Consider the following 18,643-nt stretch of genomic DNA (forward strand, 5'->3'; position numbering starts at 1 on the left):
TGCTCTAGCATTATTTGTTTTGAGTTGGAAACAGCCTCAGCGACGTAGCGACTGAGCAGTCCAGCCGCAGCCCGGTGGCTCTGGTGATGAGGATTGTTTCTGACAAAGGGTCATTGGCTCTGCATGACGACAGGCATGCCTGTATGTGCTGATGGGCCGCCTCCTCTGGCACAGCTAGTCTAAATGTAGACTGGCACTGACACTAATGTACACTGATAAAGCTGTGAGAGTCAATAGTCAGGGAAGAGGGTGTGGGGGTGGGAGACACTGGATTCTTAATTTACCCCATTTGTCCCATTTGTCAGAAGCTGGAGCTCGTGGTAACTGGGTTGATGAATCATTCTGAATGCGGACGAGAGCTCTCCCCTATAGTCAGTGGGTTCGAAGATTTTTAACAGGTGAAGGTTCATTACATGGCACACTTAATATCTGGGGGCCAGGGAAATTTTAATTTCAACTGACATATTGATGCTGGGTGAGATTTGACTCATCCTGTGAGGCATTTTCTCTCCCAGTAAGAGCAGCAGGCTCATGCATGATAATCACCAAGGACACAGGCGAGATCTGAGATTTGGCCTGAGGACAGTTTCTCTTCATGGATACATGTCAATACAGACTCTGCAGAGGCTTAATTGGCCCTTCTGTTGAAGAATGGAGGCATTGTTAATGTATAAAATGTGTAAATAATAATGAGTGTTGTGATGATGAAGAGCAGGTTGATATGTTATTCTTTAATGTCATCGCTCCAAGCAGCGTCACTGTGGAGCCCATTAGCTGTGAATGTGTCTGTTTTGGATAATAATACAGCCAACAGGTAAACAGCAGCTTACCTTGATGTTTCACTTCAATTATTTTTACCAGAATTAAAATGAAATTAATTCATACATGTAGTGTGCTGTCAAAATAATATGAATATCTCCACACAGCAAACTAGGATAATGAAATAAATCAGCAGAGTAAATAACCATCTGGGAATTCAACTCACACAAGGAGCTACATTTGATTTTTGAAAATCTACAGTGTGGATTTGCCACAATAATAATCCGGAAAAAAATGATGCCTCGATTTTAGAAAAAATGGCAAAGCTGTGTCTGTGATTTATCACTAGATGACAGGGCGTATAGGCTGCGCAGATGCATTAACATGGTGTAAATGTATGTACACGACAGAATAATGTCCTTGGAATCTATCCTTCTGCTCTTGCAGCCACGCCCAGTCTCTGTGTAATTGTGGATTTGAGGGAGACGGTCCATCACAGTCTCTTTCATCACCATCCAGCTCCTTCAGGAAAATGAAGATTCAAAGGGATTTATTTTATTTGAGGCCACAACAGAACAAGACAAATTGTCAACAAGCTCATATTTGCTTTTGACCAAACACTTTTCTGTTGCTTTTCTAAAAGCCACAAATGTGCAAAGCCAACACACGGAAATTGCTTCACACATTTTCCTCGCTCCAACCAAAAACAACAAAACCAAAAAAACAAAACAACAACACACAGTAACTACGTAATTGTGTGTCTAAGATCACTCAGAAACAGTTCAGAGAAAGCACTGATAAACAAAGGGATGAAGGGGACGCACACCCTAACTCCCTCTCGGCCCCTCTTAAACCTCACTGACACGCACACATACGCACACGTAGGCACACACATTTCTCTGACGTTGGGTAAATGGTCACAGGGACAGAGTATTCCCAGTAGGACTTTGTAGATGAGGGTTGTCAGCACTTTTCTCACCAGAGGGTTTAGGCCTTTCGTTCTGCTCTGGGATGGCTGAGTTTAATTGGAGAACGCTAATACGCAGCTGGATAGCAGAGCTGCTCATGCCATGACTGGCTCTGAAAACGGGAGGGCGTGAAAGCAGTGTGTGTATGTGTATAATTTATATACGGTGTGTGTCTGTCTCCAGCAGCTACTGTAGGCATCCCACAAGATGCTCGCAAATTTATTCATGGGATCCGTGTAGTTTGTTTATGAGCCGTCTCATTTACAAAATAATAGGCAATAATAATTTCAGCAGATTGATCCTGGGTTAATGCAGATAATTACCAATTCATTATAATTCCACATTTTCTGGAAATAAAACTGACTTGTTCTGTCCATCAGCAAGCGCTGCGCCTACTCGATCAGGTTACACACAAAACATGTTTTATCAAACACAGACAAAACCGAGCAAACAAATGTCCGAAAACGTTCTGCGCATTGAAAAAATCTTAATTGGAAAACATGCTCTTGGCTTCACTTTACAACTGTTAGAAGCTGAGAGGTGTCGACGGAAGAATCAAAATGATATAAATAACAGTGAGTGTCAGTCAGCGTGTGACAAAGGCTTGATCTGGGAGCACAGATGAAGCTTTTTGGGTCGTTTCTCTCCCATAAACAAAACAATCCTCTCTCTCGGTTTGTAGATGATCAGTGGAGACTTGTCAGGTTTTGATTTGTGCTTTATGACTGATTTCACTATTTTTTGGACCAGATATCAAAGAGATGAAGATGTGTTCAGCTCTGACACATTTATTCTTCTCTGTCTGTCTGTGCTCCTCAACTCTTTATGAGAATGTAGACTTTTATTTGCTTTGAAATACAAAGTCACTACGTGTTGGCCATAGATACTGTTGAGCTAGGATTTTTTTATTATTATTATTTTATTTTTCATTGTCTAATGTGGTTGAAATTGCATTAAAGTTACCCTGTATTTTAAATTTCATGGCAGGAAAATAACACACTCTGTTTTCTTAGTCATCCTGTCGCAGACATCTCCCATAAAGACAATGACTGTTTGGTTTTAACTAAACACAGGGATAGTTATGGTGGTTTTGTTGACATGTAGAGCTGTGTATGGTTTCGAAGTCAGTGATTTAGTTCTGGTTTGAGGCGGGTTGATCGTTATGTTGATGGTGTTGGTTTCTGGCTGCAGCTCAGAGACAGAGACAGAGGGTACTGTATGGTAAAAAAAAAAAAAAGTTAATGGATCATCGTCTAAACAGTGAAGACTTTTGTTTTAAAAGTCTTTGATTCAGTTGTTGTTTCAAGTCTGGTGAGCGCTTTCAAACCACCTCAAAGTTTCCAGGGTTGGGGCCTCCCAGCGGAGACCATGGAGCTGAAACACCCCAGGGACCTGGGTTACATCCCTGTGGCGCTGTCTTTGGTTTAGAAGGAGGAAGAGGAGGAGGAAGAGGAAGATGTGCCTGCTTCTACATGAGTCCACCAGCCAGTCATTTCATACAGTGAGCGTGGATGGCATTAACCTCCACATGCATTATGCTCTCCTGTGGAAAAGCTTTGCTGTCAAATGACAAGATGGAGCTAAAGAGGCTTCATGAGAATCAAAAGCGGCATTATGAGGTTGTTTACACGGGGGGACTGGCGAGGACACAAGTTCACAGCAGGGAACAGGGAGCAATTAACAATAACAATCAGTTCATTCATTTTTCAGAGCTGCATGTTTCCTCAGTGTGTCAGGTGTGCACATTGTATGTATATATTTTGTACAGCACATAAATAGGAGTCACACTTAGACATCAATTCCCTAATCACGCCTAAACATGGCAACAACATGGAGCCAGGTGTTAGTGAGAAAAACAACACGTGTGATCAATTCATTTACAACAGCTCATTGTTGGGAGCGGTTTTAAGGCAATAGAAATAACAGCATGAGCTCACGTCTGAGATGTGAATGTGTCTGTTTCTCTAACTTTGTCTCACTGGTTTTGGTCATGGCAAATTAGGAGCCTTGTGTTTCAGATTGGTGCTCCAAGTGAAACACGGTGTCATCTTTAATCACCTCATCGTCACCTCAGAGATAAAAGTGGAGGAGACAAAAAAAACAGCAAACTGAGAGTCACGATGCATGCAATCCGAGCAGGAAGATGACAGGAGTCATCTCAGGACGTCTACTGTGAGGTGACCAATGAAAACACTACCAAATGAAGAGGGAAAACATTAGCAGCCTTTTCCTGTGTAATTATCATGGAGCTGCAGTTTAGATTGGAGCAACATCAAGACTCAGAACGAAGCAGCAGTATATTTTTTTCTTTTAAGCAAGAGGATGATAACATGTTTAATGTAACAAATTGAACAGTGAAACTCATCATGTATAAGATGGTGGTTGAAAATCTAACAATAAAATAACTAAATGTCAGGTTTATGGTTAATCCAGCAAAGCTTCCAAAAGAAACCCACATTAGGAATGAGTTCATATGCTAACAGTTGTGTTTGTTGGCATCTTACATAAAGAGAAATGTATTATAGCCAATGTTTTTTTTTAATTCATCCTAGTTGTTGACCTCTCCTCCACATATTCATGTTTCTTGCTGAACTGAAGCAGAGCACAGTATCACATCCAATCAGACCACAAGGCTGAATATAGCCTTTTTGTTCTGGCAATGTGTTGCTGTATGAACTGGTGAAGTAGCTAAAATAATTATACTATGCAGACAGTAAAATACTTGTGTCTGACTGATACATACATGTAGAGTGCAGCAACACCCCAGACAAAGGTGCATGTTAGTCTGTCACAAAAGCAGCATCACTCCTGATTATCAACACCTTCACTTTCAAAAAGCTTTTCTAATGGCATCGTTGATGGCAACCTGAGCTGATAAAAGGCGTCTTTTATGCTTTATGAGGCTGAAGGCTGCAGAGTGTTAAGTTCTTTGTCATCAAACCTGTGTTTAACACGAGAGCAAACCAATCTTTCACAGGACCACATTTTTAATATGGGCAAGGGAAAAATAAAAACATTCCTAAAAGCCATGATCATGTAGAATAAAAAAGGTTATTATAAAGAACTCCACATCAATAAAGTATGGTACACTCTTTTTACAGGCCCGTGAAACAGGTTACACCACTGGGTCTTTTGATAACAACAATAACTGAGAGAAAATTTCATCATGACACTGAACTGAAACAGTCATTTAAAGAAGAGACATTTTTATGATGGACCCGGAGCTAACAGCCCCCACCAATAAGAGAGGACACTCCAGCCCAATTAATTGTTCATTAACCATTTAATCTTTGCATTTCAATTACTGGTGGTGTTGGCTGTCAGTGTGCTTTCCTCACAGTGTTTTTGCTTGATACATTTTTACCATTCTTAGTGTACTAGCAGCCAAAAAAAAAGGGGAGTTTATTCCAAATGGTAGCTGAATGTAATAGTCTGGTCCTGAGCTTAGTGGCAGTAGTGGCCAAGAAAACCAGACAAAAAACTAATCAACTCTTGAGGCTGCACTGTACCGATGACATCAGCTGCACATACAAAACTTGTCTGAAACTATAAGCACCAAAACATATGAGAACTATAATTATAACTGTAAAAAAAAATCCATACTGATATACATAAAATTATTGCAGGCACAGTCAGATCCTTTTTCATTTTCCTCCAGAGATCACAGCCTTTGATACGACATAGCTGTGATATGAATCCTCAGATTTTACACTGTGTCGAATGCAGTGACATCACGCCCCGCACGAAGTGCTTTAGCAAACTCGCTTTTGAATTTACAGCCCGTGAGGAACATATTTCAAAACAAAAAAAAATCCAGCCATATTTAATCTTAGGAGAGGTTTGACAGGGGAAATGTTGTAGGATTCCACTCTGTGGCTCTGTTAGGGGGAGAAAAAACGAGACGGCCATGCATGTTAAAAGCCTATGTGCCATCAAAGCCCCTTGGGCTACAAAGGGCTCTTTTAGCAAATGGATGGCAACAGCTGCAAACTCTGGGCTGTTCTTAATGTGCATGGTGCAGATGTCTGCACTTGAGTCCCACAGTCTGAGACAGATCTGTCTGCCTCTACACTAGGTCTCTCTTATCATATCACTGTAGCTTCATTAAGCACTGAACTCAATATCAGCATCTGGCTGACAGTTTTTGCTCTCCAATTAAAGGAAAAATCCACAAAAAGCTGCTGTAATATCCATCAGAGACCCTCCTTATGTGCTACATGTATCCCTTCATTTATCTTGTGTTAGGCTCATAAAATCATTATCAGTATATGACACCGGGACCGTTTCAGCCTCATGCAATAACTAATCCTCAGCGGTGGAAGCTTATGGTGCCAGAAATCATTTCTTCTCCATACCTATGAGTAATATCATAGTAGTAATATATTGAGTTTGAAATACAATACATTTTTTGATCACATTTGATTGTGTTTAGTTAGTTTTTATCATCATATTTGTGTCACGCTCAGACACAAACACTGCTGCCAACAATGACGGGATCCAAAAAGAATCATCCTCCTTCAGCTCTGTCGCCTTTTAATTCTGAAACCTGAAGCAGAAGCGAGGAGCTGTGTGGCTCGGTCTAATGGCTGGGTGCCTGAACACACTCTGTTTCTCTGAGGGTTTGGCCAAAAAATGGAATTGGCTCTCGGAGCAGAGTTACATCTGGTTTTAAATATTGTTCTAACAAAGTCTATCTTTGTTCAAACTGAGGAAAAGTTTATTTGCAGAACAAAAGTCTCACAAGTGATACAGCTGGAGAATTAATGCAAATAAGAACTTGCATGAGGCGACAGGGACAATCAAGGCTATTGGCAAAAGCACTGTTACTTCAAATCAATTGCACTGCAATAAGAGACATGTTGCAGACATGAATCATATTCAATCAGATAACACACATCTATCCAATCAGTGAACTGGGACAGAACATCATTGACTATTGAACTCATTTAATGCTTAAAACAAATACAAGTTACTTCACTGGGTCATCACAATTGAACAAGAGATTTTTAACACCCTCAGAAATATACATTCACATGGCTGCATACAGACAATTTCTCTCTTTTCTTTTTCTTTTTCTTTCCATAACATCAAAAATCGACAAATTGTATGCGTCACCCCTTTTGTATGACAGTGAAGCCGCTAGTGGCGCTTTTTAAAAACGTACCGGAGGAGCATTTTTAGGTGGGACTTTGGAAATAAGCTATTGTGTCAACTTCATCTACTTATCGAGTCTCTAGGTTTGCAGTCAAAATATATTTTACATGAACAGGATCCCTACGCAATTGTCCCTAAATAAATCCTGACTATAATCTCAACCGTATGTACAGTATTTACAGTGGAATGTTGAACATACTGAATACAAAAAGTAGATTAGGATGGAATGAAGTTACAGTCAGTATTATAAAATAGAAACTCATAACACCCAGACAACATGAAGACAATGTTTACATCTACCAGTATACAGAACGTCAACTCAAATCTGACACATGTTCTCTCTCTCTCTCTCTCTCCGACATGTCTGAGAAGCAAGCGTGGCAGTGGATTTTAAATGGATGCAAAAAAAAAAGCAAATGAAACCTTAAAGTTGTGCTTTACAAAGAAGGTATAGAGTTTGTCTTTGCCTCGGGCCAAAGATGTTTTTTTTTTAATTCTAATTCATAAATTAAATCTCCTTTTCATTGGATTGGTTTCAATTGTTGTGCTTAGAAAAATCCAAGTAGCAAAAATCTGATCTTTTTAGGACTCTTAAGGGGAAAAAAAGTGCTGAGTTACCATTTTGCCATCGATAAACTTTAACTTTGTAATGAGAAAAGCTTTTCAGGCGATCGACTCATTTAAAGATCGAGTATAGACAAAATGTTAGTATCATGCTGGAGCTCAGATGGAATAAAATCCCCACTATATTAATTAAAATTCACTGCAAGTGACAAAAAATAACACAATTAGTCTGATTTAAAGAGGTTTGCAGCTCATGTCGCATTTCAGTATCATTTCTCATGTTAATCTGAGCGTGAACGACGGAGCAGCAACTGTTCAGACTAAATCATGTCTCATAACTTTGATAGGCACTGAATGCAAGAGTAAAATATAAAGACATGCTTTTCACACCCTTGTCTCTATGCTGTGACGCAAACCATGTAGAAAACTAAAGGCTATGAAAGAAAATTGTAATTTTCTTTGCACTTTAAAAGCGGCGACCCCGCCACTTGTCAATTAGTCTTCCCGCCTGTGGAACTTTCATGTGTCGCTCTCTAACGGTAATAGAGACATTACACGGAAAGAAACTGAACAAACTGATGCAACTAAACTGAACAGAACCTTTAATAAGAATGTGATTATTTCCCATTTCATGATGTTAGTTTGCGTTGAAAATACAATGCAGTTTGAGGCTCATGATTAACATGCTCATCTAAAAATATACAGTAGACAAGCATGGACTGTAAAACATTCACATCTCCTGCTTGCAGAGAGATCTGCTCCCACAGAGATGTTATTTTTTCATCGTTATTTATATATATATATTTATATATATTTATATACTTTTTTATGTGTTAACTGCAATATTGTTGCTGGGTACTGTGTGCCCATAAACTCATACCGCTGTCAATACTGACAACACTGACAAAGTGCTGTCTTTTGAGCTGCAAATGAGGACAAACGCACTGGAATTGATACAGAAAAAATAGCAACATACGCACTTCCACTCCCACACAAAAAACATGCATAAAATAAGGCTTAATACAGTATTTATATTGTTCAGAGCCAGTCAGATATGTAATTTATATCCATGGATTTACTCCTCTTTGCTTCTGTTTTATCTGATTTTTCACATTGAACTGTTTTTTTTTTTCTAGTTTGAAGCAAATACATTTTGCTTGATTGAGTGATGGACCTCAGTGCTGAGTCGAAACACAAGTCATTTGCTATGCTAGCATCCACCGGCACTTGTTAACAATGAATTAAAAAAAAAAAAAGAATACACACATACATAATGCCTTCCGACAGGGTCACTGTTCTCCCCGTTGGCAGATTCAGATGCCAACATCAGCGAGGGAAGGACAACCAACCATTCCTTTACAATCCCCCAAACAGTGAGTGAAATTCGTTTTTCAGAAAGAAACAGGAGATGGATCGAAAACATCATGAAAGCAGCAGGTGACTTATTATACTCCAGCATGGTCACCATCATATTTTGATTTCCCTTTACATGTTTTAATCTTTTTTTCTGTAGGTGTTAATAAAAGCATCACTGTGTTGACATTTCCCTCCGCCCCGTGTCCTTTGTGTCCATGGGCGACTCCTCATAGAAAATGCTGTTGGTGTGAGTGGGGGGAGGCTTTAGCCAATTCTTCAGTACAAAGTCACACAATTATACTGTAATGAGACAAAGTCAACTCCCCAGACTCTATTCTCTGACATCCATTTGATTAAAAAAAGGGTTAGAACGAAACACAATTATGACAACTCAACACACACACGACAAAAAGAAAAAAAAAACACATTTCTTTATAGTGGTAAGATTTAGAGCTCGTGTACACAGGTCAACCTGTTCAAGTCAAGAGACAATTATGACATTTCAGAGCATTACTGAAGGTTCCACTGTGAGACTCACCAAACCTCTTTTGGACGTGATTGTGATGCACCACTGAGAAAGTAGAAATTGTTGGATATGACACGATTGCAGCCCTGCTGTTCCAATTCGCTGACGTGGTAACTAGTTTAACATGATAGAAAATTGAATACACTCAATATTTATCTGTTAGTGCCATGTCAATACGGCTCAGTAGACTGACTCCCTGTCAGTAAAGAGACAAATCAGGCAATATAAACGCAAAGGGTCGAGAAATACTAAGCATGTCTTTGGAAAAAACAGCAATAACATATCTGCTTTTAATGCTGCGCTGTAAATATACAAAAGTGAATAATTTCATGGACGCTAACCCCAGTGAGAAACTATGCAGGTGCTGTATGGCGGAATTATTTTTTTCTTTCTCTGAAACATTTGACCACAAAATTACAAACACTTACAACTCCACCTGTAATTATGTCAAACATTTAACTCTCAGTCCTCTGGTCACTTAAATCATACAAAAAGACATAAACGTAATAAAACCTCAATGGTAATAGAAAAAACAAAACAAGAAAAGGCAGAAACAAATCATACATCCAGTGTAGGACTTTCACAAATGTGCTCGGTAAAACCTCAACCTGCAGTCTCTTTTTATACATTTAATACAATTATAACATGAAAAAAAAATACACAAAAAGAATAACACACCAGAATTAATCAACCAATCACCTCCCTGGCCTTGTAGGTCAGTGACAATGAGTCCTTTTACATACCTTAGTTTTTCTCTTTGTCCATTCCCTTGATGGGACTGATACCAATGTTGTGGTGCTGAGAAGTTGATGTTGCTAGCACTTTAAATAGACGCTTGATTTTCTAATAGAGATTAGTTGGATGGGGTCTGATGTGGGGGGTGGTCAGGGGGGAAGGGGCTGTGACGGGTGCAGTTTGACGAATGGGAGGGTGGGGTTGTGATGGAGGTGAAGGGTGCGGTGGAATGCGGGTGGGGGGGGACAAAGGGCTGTTTGGTTTGGTTGTTGCATGCCACTACACATACCACTCTTTCTTAGAAATGACAGAGCCGTCGGTTTGAGAGATCATATCATCGGCTATCTCAGGTTCAGGGTCATACTGGAAAGCGAGAGTCCGCTCGTCATAATCTCGGCTCTCTCCTTCGTCCACAGTGAAATAGGGCCTCTTCAGGTCCTCTGCTTCGGCGTCAAAGTCGCGCTCGCTCGCCTCAAACCCACCGGGGCCGCCAATCTGGGCGGGTTTCTTCTCATCGTCCGAATCATCCGGGTACTGCAGGTTCTTGGGCATGGGGGGGTGGGCGGGCAGGCCGCCGGCCTTGCTGTACCCGTTACCAAACACGTGTTTCTTGGTGCTGTAGTCTCCCTTGAAGGTGCGCTGGCGGCGGCGCAGGAATACAAAGAGCAGCGTGGCCGCCACACCCAATAGGACTACTCCCCCCACTGCGCCCCCGATGGCAGCACTTGGATTGTGCTGCTCCTCCGGGATCTCTTGGCCCCCAGGTATTGTCGGGTTGTTAGGGAATTCTGGGTAGGAAAAGACAGATGGAAGGGAGTGTGTCAGTGCTCTGGTGGGAGGAGGTGCATTTGTGCAGGTGCAGTTTTTTTTTTTTTTTTTTTTTTTAGGAAAGATGAAGTAAGGGAGACAAGGACGGAAAAGCAAAAGGGAGAGGAAGGACCTGGACCCACAACAAACCCCCCCACAACCCCAGAGGAGTCCTTACCGACGGTGCGGCAAGGCTCAGTCATTAACAGTCACATGCAGTTTCAGACATGGAAAGAATGAAATTAACAGCCAGGCCACCACACAGCACCATCAAAGAGAGAACAAAGTGAGTGAAGCTTTGTCAGCATGCATTAACCATCATCTCTCCTCTGATTGGGAGGTTGGGCAAAATGAAACACTTTCATGAACAAACTGCGGAAGAATTAATTCATGTGGCCTTTCAGTTGATCCATTCAAGGATGTAGGATTTAGACACATCCATGTAAACATGTTGAATGATAGGTTGCGGTTAAGTTCAACATTGAATAGGAAAGCACGACATATAGCCAGCTTCAGTCGTCGGTGTCGTGGACATGAAATGAAAAAGAGGTTTGTCAGCGATGATTATCAGCAGCCAAGCATACACAGCCACAATGCATCAAGAGAGCTGATAAACATGAAGCTCTTCATTTCAGCAAGCAGAACAGAAAGCAAAAAATAGCATATGCTTCCAAGAGAAAAGTATATACTATTGAGAAAAAACTGCAGAGAGAGAGAAAGCTAGAGAACATTCTCAAATGAAGTAAAGATGCACTCTAATCTACCGCAGAGTGACAGAGACTAATGGTCTGCTACAGACAAACAATGGCTATGATGCCAGAGTTGGAAGGCAAGGCTGTGATTTTCCCTTGCAAATACAAAATGAAAGATACATTTTAACCTCACAGCTGCAACAACCATACCATATCTGGAGCTAAACTGAGCCATCACATCCATTCCACCACTTTACGGAGCACAGAACATACTCGCACGAAGATAAACAACACTCCTGACTAAAGCACAGCCGTTGCTTACAATAAAAAATGTCCCTTACATACACATCTTAACTTATTCACTTAAAAACTGAAGGAGGAAAAAAATGTACAAAGCTCCTTCAAGCACTGAGAGGAGGGAGACTTTTATCTGAAACGTGATCAAAGCCTAGAGCTGCACAGGTAGTGCTTGTCTAGAGCTGCAGAGCAGAGGCACATTTAACATCAATGGTAAACGCTGAATCCTGAACAGGAAGATGGGAGGGGGGGGGAAACAAATAATGCAGTTAGTTACGCCATCTACTAAAGAAATGGCGAGGATCTCGGCTGAAAATAAAAAAGAACAAACGGAAAAAGAGAGGGAGGACGGGCTCACACCTCAGGCAGCGTATAAACCACAGGCTTGTATGCACAGTGCAGTGGTCTTTGGACCAGAAACTGAGGATTTACTGTTATTGAGACTATTTGTATGTACTGTTGTGCTTCTTTGTTACCGCCGCATAAGGATTCTCATACTGCTAGCATACGTAGATCATAGCAGTGTTGATCAGGTGATTTCTCTAGGAAATATCTGCACTAGATAAACCATCTGATGGGCCCTGAAAGTATATGTCAAGGCACACCTTAATCTTCACAATTGGGTTTTAATAATAGTTCACATATGAGTGATTACCTGCATATGTGCTTTATTAGTGTTGCCCTAAAATATGACATATGGAAGATATATCGATATAAATAAGGATATTGATGGGAAAATGTTTATGTATGAAGCTGGAAACAGACACTGATGATAATTGAGGCTAAATTAAGGTTTATGTGAAGTTCCTCTGAGATATTAAATTCCCTGTGCTGCTGTCAAATACAGTCAAATCAATGAAAAAACCTGCAAATCTGACAAGACGGAAAAAAACAAATTCCCCACATAGGCAGAAGATCATTTTTCAAATTATTGCTCCAAACTGTTGACTCAAACACATCACACCCGATGAGAGCTGTCTTTTAGTGGGAATGATGAATCTCTGAGTATTAATCTGGTTGAAAAGGATGGTGCTGGGTAAAGTAAAGATGCCACTGAAGCCCGACTCTCTGCGTTAATTACAATGGCACTCATTCAGTCCAATGGAGGGACCTCCCAAACCCAGTGGCTCTCCTCAGCTGCTCTTCCCCTGCACCCTCTCTCGCATGCAGGGCCGACAGCAAAGCTCTCCAATTTCTAAAGCGGTGCTGGGCACAGTCTCAAATATCAGCTCAGGTTTTAATCTGACCACCTAATGGGATTATTCAGACACCGGCCTTCATTACACACATGAATGAGAGAGCAGAGCCAGGTCACCCCTGCTCGAGAACACATCCTCCCACCAAGTCCAAAGAGGGGGTGAAAATCCAGGGGATTGAAGAAGAGGAGAGAAAAGGGAGAACGTTCTCCTGTAATCCTCTCCTCTACCCCTCACTGTCTTCTTCTGTGAGGACCTGTTTCTCTTCTCATCAGTCCCCTCATTCAATCTTAATTAGGGTAGCTTTTTGCTTTGGATTTCTAAGGCTGCAAAGACTCAATATTTGCCACTTGAAAGGTGAAAAACACAAGGCCAGGCCTTTAAAGTTACCAAATAGTGGCAATGAAAGAGGATGCGGCAAGCCTTCAAAAGCCATCTCCATCCCCTCCATTTCTATAAAGGATCAAGTGACACCACCTCTTGACACCAGTATTTTCAGAATGTGAATGGCAACACTAATGATTTAAAAATATGTTATAGTTCAAACAAAGCACAGACATAAAAGTGGTTGTAAACATTCAGGTATTTTTCTGGGATTTTTCTGTTTGGTGCATCAACTCCAGAGGAAGCCTTGGAAGTTGCTGTGCTAAAAACAAGTTTTTTGAGTTAAGATGTTTTACTAGAGGGAGAATTGGTGGGAGGAGTGCTGAAGTGTTTAGATGGCTCTACCTGGGTAGTGTGTGTGTGTGTGTGTGTGTGTGTGTGTGGGGGGGCACATTAAAAGCAGCTGAAGAAGCTCAGGAAACACCAGAAAAAAGCTCATCAGATTGCTTCTGTGCAGTGTTAGGAACACACTGCCTTCATTCTGCAACTCAAATAGGCGTGTTGACAAAGAGGACTGCCTGTTCTTAACATGTTTTCCAGCACACTACTACTGTGATCTCAACCCACTTCAAGGTCACATCACAACACCACCTCCCATTCAGTGTGTGGGCTCTGTGCGCACACCAAGATAACAAAATGGCACAACAAGCTTCCTCTATTTCTCTGGCATTGTGGCTTTGTGGAGGACACGTACTCTGTGAATGTGAGTATGTGAAATTAAGAGTGGCTATGGTACAAACTAATCACATTACAGACGCACTAATAATAAGACACATTTGAAATGGTTGGGGTATACGTAGGGGTGTTTGACAGCACGGAGGAGGAAGGAGGCGTTCCACCAGCACGCCATCACTACTGGCAACACCTGCCAACAGATAGATAAAAAAAGAGCTCAAAGCAGCACAACAACAGCCCTGATACTGTTCCAAGCAACAAAAGGCAGTGTCTATTAACACCACTCTGGAAATATGCAGATAGTACGGTAACCTTGAGTTGCAATGACTAAAATGTACTATTGAGATTAATAGGCGCCAAGACGGGCTATGAAAGGCTATAATTCAATCCAGGGACATGATAGATTTATGCAGGTAATGACTAACATGAAATACCGCAGCTATTCAAATTCTGTATCCATGCTGTTTGGTATTGCATTAATCATACGATTTTGAACATTCACATCTGACTTGATTGAGTGGATGATTTACTGCATACAAACATCTTAGTGACAAAATCAGCTTCCTTCACAACTTGATGATGAGTGTTTTCCCTCTGAGTCATTTGTGTAAAACACAAGTGACTCTTTAAGCGGAAAAAAAAATTGGAAAAAAGAAGAGGGGGAAAAATAACTTGGGTTGTGGAAATGACACACTAAGGGCATGCAAGAAAACAAATACAGACTTTTGTATTTCAGTGTAAGCTGCAGTATAAAAGAACCAGCAGTGGTAAATATTCAAAGATATTTAAAGAGAGGCACATCTCAGGCAGAAGTGCCTGCAAAGTACAGGAAACTGTTTCACAACTCTGTCCTGCAGGTATAGTTTCTGGGTGTGCTCTAGTCGTGTCTGTACATGAAAAGAAAAAAAGAAAGAAAGAAAGAAGGAGGCTCATTCCTGAGTCTAAGCGCAATCACTTGGACAAGGTGTTATGACAGAGGCTGGGAAAATGAGAGAGGATTTCAAAGAGTGGTACAGGGTGTGGTGTTTTAATATGACTAAATGAGGAACACGTAGCAGACAACAGGAGATGAAAAGAAAATATAGGGCTACTAAGTCGAGGAGTGGCAGGGAGGAGGAAGAAAAGAAAAAAGATGGAGAGAGGGCCTTTGAGAGGTTGAGGGAGTGACAACAGTGAGTAAAGGATGGTATAATGAGTGAGTGAGTAAGGAGTAAGGATGAGGACAATCGGGGGGGGAGATGCATTAATTCAGTGATTCCAACCATCCTCATTACTCCCCTGTCTGAAATTGCCAGTGGTTGTGAAGTCATGGAAATATAATGCTGCCACAACGAATAAAAGCTCATCACTGACAGGGATTCATCGCGCTATACCGGGGGAGTCGACATCGAGGCAAAGCTCTTTTTCACCCCGTCATATAGTGCTTTGCAATAACCACCATTTCTTCCTGTTTGTCAACATGTTTGTTCTGATTATTTCATGGCAGACATGAGTTTATCTTGCATACAGGTAAATGCCACTCGCACCATTAAAACCTCCAGACTAGTAATTCAAATTCAATTTCCTGAGAAAAGGCAGTGGATAAGAGGCACCAGATGTGCTGGAGGAGATAACACTGTGAAATACTGGCATCAAAACACAGGTGACATCATCTGTGACATGTTGTGAACATGCAGCGACTTGCCGAGTGGTCCTGTCACACAAGGCACAGGCTTCTCTTTTGTTTTCATCTCCACACGGCAGAAGCAGCACGTAATGTTTGCCTTTTCTGTTTCTTTTTTTTTTAATTGGCCTCCACTCACGACCAAAAATACCACAACACTTGACAGTGTGTGGATGACATGTGCGGTGGTTTACAGCTGAAAGAAACTAGAAAGTCATGTCAACAATAAGCGTGACTAAGTTGACAAATCATTGCAGAGATCCCACAAAAAACATCTCTGTTCCAAGACATTTCAGAAATCCCTTTGCAGATGTAATATAATCATTTTGGGATCTGTGAGAGGGTTTATCTGTCATTCTTAATGCACCTTTAATGACTAATGAATATTTTAAATGGCACCTAAACACCAGTGCTCTTTTACAAATCATGTTTGCTCATAAGGCGCCCTTATTAATGCATCCCCACATTCCCTATTACCCTGTGTGTGGTTGTTGTGCGAAGCAGAAGTGCTGTACAAAGGTGAAGTTATTGGATCAGCAGACACGCAGCAAACAAATCTAGATGTTAGTACGTGTTAAGCCAGGAGAGGTCGGGCCACTACCCTCTGCTTCTGCTCTGCTATTTTTTTTCCATCTTGTGTTTTAGTCTCCTTGTTGTTATTTTGGATCTCTGTGTGTGTGTGTGTGTGTGTAATAAGTGAATCACCACACAGCATCAGCATTAGCATCATCATCATCATCAGCAGCAGCAGCAGCAGCAGCAGCTCTGGAGCCAGTGGTCAGACCCTGGGACAGCGTCTGACCTACTTCATCAGGCTCTCAGGGAGGCGTGACAGATCCAACACCACACGGGTGGACAGAGAGGGGGAGGAGGAGGACGGAGGAGCAGAGCTGGGCCGAAGGGGGCTCAGCCAATCCCCCTGCTCCATCTGTCTGCCACATCCCTCTCCTCTGCATATCCTCAGGAGAGAAGAAACAGCAAGCCATGCAGAAACAAATGTTAAGATAAATCACTACGATCTCAGCTGCTCTGCTCTCACATGCTCTCCCCTGGTGACATTTCCATTTCACTCCTCTAGCCGGGCTATCTCTTTTCTCCAAATAAAAAACGAGCCGCAGCCACGATGTCTTCCCCCTCAGTGCTTTCCCTGGCACAGAACAACGTGGTGGAGGCTTTATGGGGCGGCCTATGGTGTGTGAGCGCGGGAGCAGCTCATGCTAATGTCTCATTTGGATAATGAGGTGTGATCTTGGCAGGATCTGAGCAGCAAGCAGCCTCTCCTGTAGTGAGGACGTGGGGGCTAGAATGCCGCTCTATCTGCCTACAGACCCAGATCATCCTAGGTTCTTTTATTTTTATTCCTTTATGACGCCTGAATGGGAGGTTCAAGGGTGACGAGAAGCTAGCGGGGAGAGCAAAGACCAAGAATGTGAATGTACACCTGAACCTGCCTGACAGAGTGCATCTACTTGAAGTGAGGGTGTAATGATATACAAGATATACACGTGTGTGGCCTTTGGATCTATGAATAATGCAAACGGCGCAATGTGAAAAGGCGACGGTGCAATGTGCTATAGCGCACAGATTGAGACAGACTCCACCATGACAGGCGAAGACAAACAAATTTCACATTGCTTGGGGAGCCTTTGCAAAGCTGACATCATAATGTCTCTTGTCTCTGTCAGAGAAAAGAAAGACAAATGGCTGCACAGAGCAGCTCTGCTGTTAGATGTTAGCAATATATGGTGCGACACTTGTTTTACTGAAAGATGTTTTCGCCTCGGTCTCATAAGTTTTATTACACGAGGCAATCAGCGCGATATCACGTCGGGAAAACCAACAGACCCTGCTGTAACAGATAGAGTAACATGCCTGTTCCGCAGCTGATAAAAATGAACCACACCATCAACACCTCGAGTTATTTACAGTTTTGCTGGTGTTTGTGGAGATCAGCGAGGATGGACTGGGAGTGTTTGAATAGAAAACACAGGAGAAAGTCCAAGTCTGAATCATTCCCGCAGATTAAATTCTATTGAAAGCCACCACAGTTTTGGATTGTTTTGGGGGTTTGGGAGCCCCTGCGGACAATAAGATGGGGTTGCCATGAGAACCCTGTCACAACATATCCCTTTAAGTCCCATGAAATGGTATCATTATGTCCCTAATGTGAAGTATTTCTTGTTGAAATAAGACGACAGGGAATCAATCCTAAGTGTAAAACAGTAGGCTGCTAGAGACGAAAGGATGTTTAACTAGATAGGAGAAGCTGCAAGGCATGGCTGTTGTAGCTCAAGGGTCCATTTCATTGGATCTTTAAACTAACCGCATCCTTAGCTGCTAAAATGTTTGGAGAAAGAGAGTTACTGTAACCATAGAATGGATTTGGAAAAAAAATCCTGTAAAATGTGAATTAATGAGGCTGATACCTGTCTAATAAAAGGATAAAGGTCTCCTAAATGTCTAATTGTAGCTATGTAAATTTAGTACTATAATCTGACAATAGTTAAAGTGTGTGTTAGGCAGCCAGGTCTCGTTGTAATAAGTTTTATGACAATTATAACATCTAATGTCAGATCAGAGCAGCATCTCCTGCACAGTAATTTAAATTTATGCTGAGACAGCTCCCCCTGCCACTGCCAACCTGCTGCTGCTTCCCTGCCAAACCGGTGGCAAGCGTTTGGAATCATTATATAGACATAGCTAATGTTCTCAGCAATGGACTCATTTGCTTGCACTGGTTATGTGGAGACGGTCAAATTAAAATGAGATTTGGTAAATAAACAGTGCAAAAAGTCTATATGGGTCCATTTTGAAGGATGTCAGCCCCTGTCGCTACCACCAGTGTCTTTGCATATCATCGTACGGCA

At 41.6% G+C, this 18,643-nt stretch overlaps 1 protein-coding gene across 6 annotated transcripts in view; it reads right to left on the reverse strand.

Moving 5' to 3' along the window:
• The window catches only part of nectin1b (nectin cell adhesion molecule 1b), a 161,142-nt gene that overhangs the window by 70,831 nt on the left and 71,668 nt on the right, over positions 1–18,643 (reverse strand). The window contains exon 6 of one of the 6 annotated variants that reach the window (XM_085795881.1): positions 8,833–10,850. The exons of the other annotated variants lie outside the window; for them this stretch is intronic. Coding sequence (XP_085652007.1) covers positions 10,342–10,850 — 509 coding nt within the window. The 3' untranslated portion in view covers positions 8,833–10,341. Of the gene's footprint in view, positions 1–8,832; positions 10,851–18,643 lie in introns of those variants that run through there. 6 annotated transcript variants of the gene reach the window in all.

This window comes from Trachurus japonicus, chromosome 13, assembly GCF_045865225.1.
Source record: "Trachurus japonicus isolate A0001 chromosome 13, Traja_1.0".
In the NCBI taxonomy this organism is placed as follows: domain Eukaryota; kingdom Metazoa; phylum Chordata; class Actinopteri; order Carangiformes; family Carangidae; genus Trachurus; species Trachurus japonicus.